The sequence below is a fragment of the Crassostrea angulata genome, chromosome 10 (genome assembly GCF_025612915.1).
Source record: "Crassostrea angulata isolate pt1a10 chromosome 10, ASM2561291v2, whole genome shotgun sequence".
NCBI lineage: Eukaryota > Metazoa > Mollusca > Bivalvia > Ostreida > Ostreidae > Magallana > Magallana angulata.
This window is the reverse complement of record NC_069120.1, coordinates 45,115,251-45,126,555: the sequence shown is the minus strand read 5'-3', so window position 1 is coordinate 45,126,555 and position 11,305 is coordinate 45,115,251. Positions and strand designations below refer to the sequence as shown.

General features: G+C 32.7%; 1 protein-coding gene across 1 annotated transcript; it reads right to left on the bottom strand.

Moving 5' to 3' along the window:
- Positions 1–1,285: 1,285 nt before the first annotated feature.
- On the bottom strand, positions 1,286–10,595 carry LOC128166246 (THO complex subunit 4-like). The gene is made up of 6 exons (XM_052831280.1): positions 10,248–10,595; positions 9,669–9,821; positions 6,767–6,914; positions 6,415–6,526; positions 4,878–5,037; positions 1,286–1,915 (listed from the first exon to the last, which is right to left on the bottom strand). The coding sequence occupies exons 1-6, from the start codon at positions 10,485–10,487 to the stop codon at positions 1,901–1,903; spliced, it is 828 nt and encodes a 275-aa protein (XP_052687240.1). The 5' UTR covers positions 10,488–10,595; the 3' UTR covers positions 1,286–1,900.
- Positions 10,596–11,305: the final 710 nt, after the last annotated feature.

The window sequence follows — 11,305 nt, the reverse complement described above, 5'->3', positions numbered from 1 at the left end:
TTAATAAACTCCCAAAACATTACCATAATTACCATACTATGTAAAAATATGTAAAAAAAGAAAATTTAATATTACAAACAATTTTAAAATTGCCAAAACACTACAATCATATTAGTAATTTTGAATTTCATTAAAATTAATGCCCAATAGGGTCACTTCATCAATTTACTTGACAAATAAATTTAAACAACCTCTAAAAATAGTTTAACTTCTTTATTAATAATTATATTATTTATTTCCTTATAATGATAGACCTTTTGGTTTACATGAAACAGTTTTAAAATAGCCCCAAAACCATCACCCACTTTACAGATTATCAATTTCCCCTAAACACATGCTCCATCTGAACCATGGCTCAGATAATGGCTCCCTTGGGACAAATGAATTCAGCCACACTTGTCTTTGATGTTCTTATTAGCTCATAAGAATTTATCATTGACAAACAAAAACTTTGCATTGTCAGTTGATAGAACACTTATAAAAAATAATTTCTTTTTTATTAATTAAGACATAAAGACAAAAAACTCCATCTGGATGTATTTATATAAATATATTTTAGAGTGTTTTCTATTAATTAATTAATAAAATCTGTAAGGATTACCTCCCTTACTTTTCAACATTAGTGTACAATATATAGAATAAGGAAAATGAAAACTGTCATAAAATCATTAAATCTTGTCTGATCTTAAAAAAAATTCCAGGTGCACATCTTCAGATGGTGTTCAACATATGTACAAATTTTCAAACTGTTCCATGCAGTAATAAAAAATTCTATAGGGGGGACAAAGTTGCGTCTACAGACAGACGGACAGACGGACAGACGGACAGACGGACGGACAGACAGACGGACAGACGGACAGACGGACAGGGTGAAACCAATATACCCCCCTAAACTTCGTTTGCGGGGGTATAAAAATCTGGTAGCGCAATACTTTACAAGGGTCAGTTTACCTGGCGTCTATGACCTTTTGAACTGAAGGTCAATTGAGGTCAAGGTCAGACTGAACCTGAAGTTTAATACTGGTTAAACCCACACATTCTACAGAATTTAAAACAACAGTTGGTATGGACACTGATCAGCACCAGTTGGACTAACATGACATTTACCAGTACTGCAACAGTCTTTCCAACTGGAATGAAGGTCCATCTATTATCGAAGACCACAGTTTAAAACGACAATAGTAAATCTGTTTAAAATATTATTATCTGAAAACCTATGATAGTAACAGATCCATAAACTTGAAATTAATCTGAATGAATTCAATGAAAGAATAAGAGAATAAGGTTCTTTTTGAATGACAATTTATATACAAAACTCGGAACATACAGTATTTTTATGACATGTATGATGTAGGAAAATGTCAATGAATATGAGACAAAAATAAAAAAACTTTTTTTAGTTCCATAAAATAAAAAAAATTACAATTACAATTACATTATATTCAAATTCAAATTTTAAAAACAAACATGAATCTCTCTCATTATTTTTAAGCACCAGAAGAGAGGTGCATATTGAAGTGTAATTTAACTTCATATAAACCAAATTCACAGAATAAAAGTTTATTCAAAGTTTTTCCTACCTACATGTAGTTTTAAAACAATACCTAAAAATACAAAGCTGAACTCCTATACTAAAAATCACATCAGTTCATGGCATGTTGTTCAATACATGTACATTGATATAACTGGTACACTACAGCATGTTACAATACTGACCGCGAATGTCAGATACACACTGTTCTGTTAACAGGTATTGAGTATATGTATGTATCACTGGCCGTCACATACAAACACAGTATCTGCAGGAGTTCATATACTCTTACTTTCTTAAAGCAGAGTCTTTGGTCAGTAATAATGTAGTGTAGTGTAGATGAATTGTCTAATGCCAGCTGCCTCCTCTTTAGTCAGTTTCCATCTACAAAAAACATTAATAATTCAGAGTTGGATGTTAAGTCTGCAATCCAATTAACATTTTTTTTTTCTCAGCTAAAATTCAGTCCATTTGGGAAATGCAATTTTGACATGGAGACCACTAAATTTTTCCCTCCCGAACATGTTTCTAGAAACTAGTAGATTACTAAAGGTACTGTATGTTTTGTATATTGTTTACATTTACACGTTATAAATTTTACATTTGTAATAAATACAAGTATTCTTCAATCGGAAAGTTCCGGCTTGTTTATCTAGAGAGTTTACATGTACTCCACAAAGGCATAAAATCTGACCCATGCACAAATTTAAAAACATTTTTATGTCTAACAAACGAATTTTAAATTTTTAACAACTTTTTTTTTATTGACATTTTGTGTAAACTGTTAATTCTATATGCATACAATATATGTAACAGCCTAACAGGTCTATATCAGTTATGGCATTGGAATTTTATATCACCAAAAAATAGAAGAAAACATAGGTAATCATAGATTACTTAGCTCACCGAGACGGAGCATCACCCTTATGAGACATCACCTTCATAAGACCACCTTTATCATTTTATATGAAAATCATACTTTATGATCTTGGTTATTCATGGATTCTGTTTTGACAAAATATTGTATATCATCTGATAATTTTTTTTATGATAATCATATGTTCATATGTTTATCAATTCAATGATATAAAATTAAATATTGCATCATGTCATATATATAATATATATCATATAATACAATAAAATACCGTAATAAACAATAATGAGATATGAAATTGTAACGTATGATATGACAATGTATTGTGTTATACCTTATTGTGTTTGATCACATTATACAATATCATAAAATATAATACAATATAGTATTATATTACAATATCATATTACATAATACATCATAACATTGAAACATGATATTATATTGTATAATATAGTATGATATTGTATTGAATGACACTGAAACATATTTGATACATTATATGATATTATATCATATAATACAATATAATTTGATTCCAACATTGTATCTTATCAAATGATACAATATTATGTGATAAAGTAAAATATTATAAAATACATTATTATATGATACATATTGTATCATATGACACAATAATATATATTACAATATCATATAATACAATTTCATGTGATATGATAATATATCATATAAACCAATATCATATCATACAATATCGTATGATACAATATAATATAATATTACAATATCATATAATACAATTTCATGTGATATAATTCTATATTACTAAAACCAATATCATATTATAAATATTGTATGATACAATATTATAGAATATACAATATTGTATCATAGGATACAATATAATAGTTTGCAATATCTTATGTAATTGTATCATTTGATAAAATAATAAATTAAAAATACAATATAATATTATACAATATTGTATCATAATATACAATACTATACATAACAATATCATGATACAATATCATATCATAAAATATCAAAAAAATTGATACAATTTCATATCGTGTCGTATAACTTATTATAATATAACATATGATATCATATTGTATCATATCAAACAATATTGTTTCATATCATACAATACTATATCATAGGAATCATGTTATATCATTTATCAACAAACACATCTATCTATCAATCTGGTTTGAGTGAGGTAGGAGATTTCTTTAGCATCCTTGATAATGGAGATCAGGCTCTGCATCTGAAGCAACCTCTGCGTTTAATTTATAATAAAGTTAAATCAACTATGCAAGCTTTCATCTATAAAACATGTGACCTGTTCCAAAAAACTAAACCTCATCCAGCATCCGAAACCTATGACTCAGATTCAGCATTCAAGCCCATCAGGTGCATTGGCATCTGAAGCTACCTCTGCGATTCATTCATATTACAGTTAAATCAACTATGCAAGTTTGAAATAGTATACTATCATCTATTAAACATGTGACCTGTTCCAAAAAACTTAACTTTATCCAGCATCCGAAACCTATGGCTCACACTCAGCATTCAAGCCTGTCAGGTGCATCAGTATCATAAGACACACCATCCATGGAAGTCTGGTGAAGTAAGGACAAGTAATAACTAAGATATCATCATCAGAGGGCACCTGTTTCAAAAACTTTATTTAACCAGCTCTTAAAACCTTAACCTCATCCAGCATCCGAATCCTATTGCTCAGATTCAGCATTCAAGCTTATCAGGTGCATCAGTATCATAAGACGCACCATCCATACAAGTTTGGTGAAGTTAGGACCAGTAGTAACTAAGATATAATATCAGAGGGCACCGGCAACAAAAACTTTAACCAGCTCTAAAAACCTTAACCTCTTCCAGCATCCGAAACCTATTGCTCATATTCAGCATTCAAGCTTGTCAGGTGCATCAGTATCATAAGACGCATCATCCATACAAGTTTGGTGAAGTTAGGACCAGTAGTAACTTAGATATTGCTATCAATGGGCACCTGCAACAAAAACTTTAACCTGCTCCAAAAACCTTAACCTCCTCCAGCATCCGAAACCTATAGCTCAGATTCAGCACTCAAACCTGTCTGGTGCATCAGTATCATAAGACACACCATCCATGCAAGTTTGGTGAAGTACGGACCAGCAGTAACTAAGATATTGCTATCAGAGGGCACCTGCAACAAAAACTTTAACCTGGTCCAACAACCTTAACCTCCTCCAGCATCTGAAATTTAGGACCCAGATTCAGCATCCAAGTCTTTCAAGTCCATAAGTAGGTCCAGATGCATCATCCATGCAAGTTTGGTGAAGACAGGACACGTAATAGCTTAGATACAGGACCTGCAACAAAAACTTTAACCAGGTCCGGACGCCGACGCCGACGCCGACGCCACCGCCGACGCCGACGCCGAGGGTATAGCATAAGCTCTCCTTGACTTCGTCTCGGTGAGCTAAAAAATGAGAACATTACCTTTGAGTTGTAAGCATCAAGCTCTGCATCTAGCTCCTCTGCTGTCATTTGTGTTTTGTTGCTGCGTCCCCCTCGGCCTCTTCCTCCCCTGCTGCCTCCGCCCCTACCCCCACCTCTGTTTCCTCCTCCTCCTCCTCCTCGAGACCTGTTACCTCCAAACCTAATCAAACAATTCATACATGGGTAATTTTAGAGCAATAACCAACTTCAAATATATTAACACAAATTCAATATATGTATAATAAGTCCTTCTTTTTCTTAAGTTTTATACTTCTTGTTATATACAAGTACAATAGTATATAGCTAATAATATACATCAAAATTTTTAACTTTTTATAAAAAATGTTATAGAAGGGAATATAGTTATTTATTGATATTTTTTAAATCTATGTATAAAATCTTTTAATTGTAAGATCACTTGTAAAATAAAACTAGAGGTACTGTGAGCAAGCTCACAATTGATACCCCCCGCTAAGATAAAAATCATAATGCGTGTATTTTTCCAATTATAGAAAATATTGGATGAATCTATTTCACCGTCTATTTTCTTTATATAACAACTGCTCTATTTTTTTTAAAACTGTTGGTCATAAGCAATATTTGTGTGAAGTAAGAACATTCAATGCTTCTCCATAAGAAAGATAATGACCGGACACAAATTTTGCACCTTTTCTGCCAGTGACCTTGACCTTGCCCAAATGACCATGGGTCAAGGTCATGACACACCCTTTGGTCCTAAGCAAACTTTGTGTGAAGTTAGAACATTCAATGCTTCTCCATAAGAAAGATAATTACCGGACACACGAATTTTGCACTATTTTTCCCAACGACCTTGACCTTGCCCAAATGACCTTGGATCAAGGTCATGACACACCCTTAGGTCATTAGCAATCTTTGAATGAATTAAGAACTTCAAATGTTTCTCCATAAGAAAGTTATGGGCCGGACACAAATTTTGCACTTTTTCTGCCAGTGACCTTGACCTTGCCCTAATGACCTTGGGTCAAGGTCATGACACACCCTTAGGTCATAAGCAATCTTTGTGTGAAGTAATAACTTCCAATGTTTCTCCATTAGAAAGATATGGACCGGACACAAATTTTTGTATGTTTTCTGCCAGTGACCTTGAACTTGCCCGAATGACCTTGGTTCAAGGTCATGACACACTTTTAGGTCATAAGCAATCTTTGTATGAAGTAAAAACTTCCAATGTTTCTCCATAAGAAAGATATGGACCGGACACGAATTTTGTATTTTTTCTGCCAGTGACCTTGACCTTGCCCGAATGACCTTGGGTCAAGGTCATGACACACCCTTAGGTCATAAGCAATCTTTGTGTGAAGTAAGAACTTCCAATGTTTCTCCATAAGAAAGATATGGACCGGACACGATTGCACAGACAGACGGACAGACAGACGGACAAGGTGATTCCTATTTACCCCCCCAAACTTCGTTTGCGGGGGGTATAATTATTAATAGATCCATCTGATGAAACAATGATGTGCTGAGCACCTAAATGATTAAACGTACAACTTACCTTCCACCTGCACCACCTCCTCCTCCGCCTCCACCACCAGATCCACCCCGCCTTCCTATTCTACTTGTTGCTGACTCCGTGGCACCAATCAGTTGAATATTCATTGGCCTGCCTGGAAATTTCAACCAAATTAACAGTTCACATCAAGTATACAAATGTTACACTGCACCTGTATGTGTAATTACATTTAAAGATAATCATGAACTATCTAAATATATTTTTTTTTACACGACTTATCAGAGGGACTGAATGAGTGGTCCACAAATTACCATAATTTGGTTCTAACAACTCGATTGGAACAAACTGCAGATATATAGGCCTAGAGCTTGGCATAAAATTGTCTCTCACTTACCATCCAAGGGGACATTATTGTACTGAGTCATAGCTTTCTGTGCATCTAGGCGTCTCTCAAACACAACCTCTGCTGTTCCTATAGATCTCCCTGACTTGTCATAATGAACAGCAGCCATCTTCAGGGGACCAAACTCAGCAAATAACTCCTGTACAAAAGAATATAAAAATGATTAAAAAACATACTATTTATTGAATGTATTTGGCTCACCAGTCTTCACAACAAATTTTTTTCAGCACATGCCCTTCGGGCATGTAGACCCATCATTTTAAGGTATTCGATGTATAACCGCCACATTTTGTACCAAATAAATGAATGGTCCGATATTCTTAATCATGATATCATTATGAAGGTGTATTCAAAATAAAATACTCCACCGAAGGAATTTTCAAAATGTTGATTATGGTCCAACTAATTACACCTTGAATTTTGCATTGAAGTCTATGCGCAACATATGTTTTATTAAGATAGTGTAAAAAGTAACTTATGATTAGTAAAACTCTTTTGGTTAATACCTGCATAAAATGTCTCTTTATTAAAATATGAAATAAAATCAATTACTGCAGATATTTTGATGAAATTAAAATTTTCTTTTTTTATAAAGGGGAGATAACTCTTTAAAAAAATTTAACGTGCAAAATGACCAGCTCCTTATATGTTGTCTGTCATGTGAATGTGGTTCATTTCACTTTCATAGTTATCTAACAATACATATTTAACTAGTTTAAAATGATTCAAAACTGTTCAATATCCCTTCGTTATACATTGAATACCTTAACCCAGCCCATTCATATTTTAACATGCCCAACTCGAAATTCTTATATTTACTGGTACATGTACGTCTTGTAATTTAGCAAACATGTATACAATAGGTTTAACTTAGACTTCAATGATTACGATTGACGCTTATTTGACAAGTCGTTCCAAGAATGTAGAATGCACAAAGCAAGTTACGCGAATAACTTTGGTACGATGGAAGAAATGGCAAACTAGAACTGTCCTAATGGGACTAATACCCCCGCTAGGCTAATTTCAAATGGGACAAATAATTGAATTGAATAATAATTAAGGTTTGGAACACATACAAAAAACAATTCTAGAAATGTAAAAAAAAAAAAAAATAGTTAACAAAGAAAAATTAAAATCAAAATTGTCAGAATTTCACTGTAAATACATATCTATAACAGTAATACATTTACAAATGTATGTATTTGATGATATATTTTTTTAATTTAATTGATTTAAAGAAAAACCAACAAAATGAAAATAACCCCTCCCTTTGCAGTGAATAGAAATACCGGTAGCCAAGCAATGCTCTTCTGTTGATAAAACTTTCAATATCTTTCTAATAAGAGTCTTGACAGATGCAATTAGTTGTTTCAAATTTTCCTCACTTTCTCCTATGGCACAATTGAACTCCAAATCAGAAAATTGATCCCATAGGACTATGATTTTCTTTGATGAGCTTGTTAAATTTAATAAACTCCCAAAACATTACCATAATTACCATACTATGTAAAAATATGTAAAAAAGAAAATTTAATATTACAAACAATTTTAAAATTGCCAAAACACTTCAATCATATCAGTAATTTTGAATTTCATTTAAATTAATGCCCAATAGGGTCACTTCATCAAATTACTTGACAAATAAATTTAAACAACCTCTAAAAATAGTTTAACTTCTTTATTAATAATTAATATATTATTTATTTCCTTATAATGATAGACCTTTTGGTTTACATGAAACAGTTTTAAAATAGCCCCAAAACCATCACCCATTTTACAGATTATCAATTTCCCCTAAACACATGCTCCATTTGAACCATGGCTCAGATAATGGCTCCCTTGGGACAAATGAATTCAGCCACACTTGTCTTTGATGTTCTCATTAGCTCCTAAGAATTTATCATTGACAAACAAAAACTTTCCATTGTCAGTTGATAGAATACTTATAAAAAATAATTTTTTTTTTATTAATTAAGACAAAGACAAAAAAACTCCATCTGGATGTATTTATATAAATATATTTTAGAGTGCTTTCTATTAATTAATTAATAAAATCTGTAAGGATTACCTCCCTTACTTTTCAACATTTGTGTACAATATATAGAATAAGGAAAATGAAAACTGTCATAAAATCATTAAATCTTGTCTGATCTTAAAAAAAATTGCAGGTGCACATCTTCAGATGGTGTTCAACATATGTACAAATTTTCAAACTGTTCCATGCAGTAATAAAAAATTCTATAGGGGGGACAAAGTTGCGTCTACAGACAGACAGACAGACGGACAGGGTGAAACCAATATACCCCCCTAAACTTCGTTTGCGGGGGTATAATAAACATATTGTATGTTGACAGAAAATATACACATGCCCTCTGGGCAAAGTCTCATTTGCATGCATCTTGTTTACTAACGATTGCATGTAAATAATATAAATGCACAGCACAGTCGGCCACTTCAGTGAACAGTGTTATTGATGACTTGCTTTAGGGTCAATATTTAAACCCAGTTTCAATATCCATCATTTTTTCTGAGAAGTATGGACAAAATTTCATTGTGTAGTAGTTCAACAAATCAATAACGTAAACCAAATAGAATGTATATGAAGATATTTCTAATGAAATAATGCTAAGAACTAGTCACAAAAATTCTTGAAAAAGAGTTGAAAATATAAAAAAAAAATCATTGAAAAAGAATCATCATTAGTCTGTTCTTCAAATTTATTCATTTAAAATTAGAAAACTAAGGGTCTAACCATCTTATACATCAGTTTAAAAGTGGTGACGAAGAGAAAACACTGCTGGCATAATATGAATCAATCTCGATAATAAAAAAGACACTTTACTATAATTTCACTAATAGTGTATATCTTTGAGGACTCTAACCACATTCATACCTGTATATCTGAGTCGTTCACACCAAAGTCGAGATTTGAGATGTGGAGCTTTCCATCTCCACTTCCACCTCCTACTCCACCTCCAAAACGTTTTACAGGGGCAACTCCACCATCAAACATATCGTGCTGCCACACATCTGGGATTTCTTTGGACTGCAATACAATTTCCAAAATCAGAATAGAAAATTGCAATAAATGCACAACATTCAAAGCACTTTATGCAGGTATCAGTTCCTACATAGTTGTATTTAAGATTGTCAACAATTTTAATGACTTGCTGTGATTTTCTTTCTTTAGTGGTGAATATGAACTATATTAAGCAAGTATAAAGATATGGCAATAAACATTAAACAGTGGTACAAATATTTTGAAACTGGACTTTTTTCTTCAACAACTGACTGTGTCAAAGAAAAATCACTCAATCCTATATCCTTTAAAACATTACAACTAGATAAATATATATAAATATCTTAGTTTATATCATGTCTAGAACCAGTCAGTAACATTAGACAAACAGAAGAATTGTGTTACGTCATTGTTTGAAACAACGCATATCGGACGTTCATTTCAGACTCTTACCCGACTGAATTGTGGAGATCTGCCGGTGCTGGCCCTTCTCTTCTGGATGCCGCCCCGGAACGCCCCTCTTCCTCCGCCGCCACGGTTTCCTCCCCGACCCCTTCCACCGCGGGGGCTTTTGTTGAACCTGCCGCCACCTCCACCACCACCGCGACCCCCTCCTCGACCGCCACCACGGCCTCCTTTCTTTTTGTTTTGTTTTATGATGTCATCTAGACTTAGGTCTAATTTGTCTGACATCTTGATTCAATACGCTTATCCTTATTTTGTTTTTTTCAACAGTTTCTTCGGTCGCGTGGGTTCCCGGCTTCTATTTTTGATATAAAAATGGCGGCATCAATTGCATTATGGGTAAGAAATTTTAGATAGTTCGGGGCGCGGACGTTTCGGTACCATCTCGATTTCGGTTTTGAAATGCCCCCTGATTAAGATCAAAGTTCCGACTAATGAGACTAAAATAATAAAGCTAAAGATGTCTCTTGGGAAAATGTACAAGAAAAACCTTGCTTATACAATGACACGCGTTAAACAATATTTAATTAATTATAGTAGGAATTCTACTATAAAAGTCATTGAAATTTTGAAGTTATTTTTTCGGTAAATACTTAACTGAATTCCATAAATTAATGGATATGAAATATTTATACCTACAACATAATTATATTAATCATCATTTATGAATAACAAAGCAATAAATGGCACTGAATTCGATCAGTACTGTAAATCTTTACATACATTCATTTCAATTAAGCACTTAATAATTTTATATAATAATTTTATAATATAATATGTTGCTGTCCTGTCATATTTTCAATTGTTTTATTCAGTAATTTATTAATTCATTGTACCTTCAGCTAGGGACGTACGTTCAGATATAAACACACTTGGTAAATTGGATACTCGATAGGAAGTTTTGAATTTGAAGCTTAAATAAGGTCAACATTGCAAAAGACTTGCGATACTATAAGGATTTAATTTATTAGATTGATGAAATCAACTGTATTAAGTTTTTTATATATGGTTTTATGTCTTCCAACCCATCAAGGTGGATTTTTTAA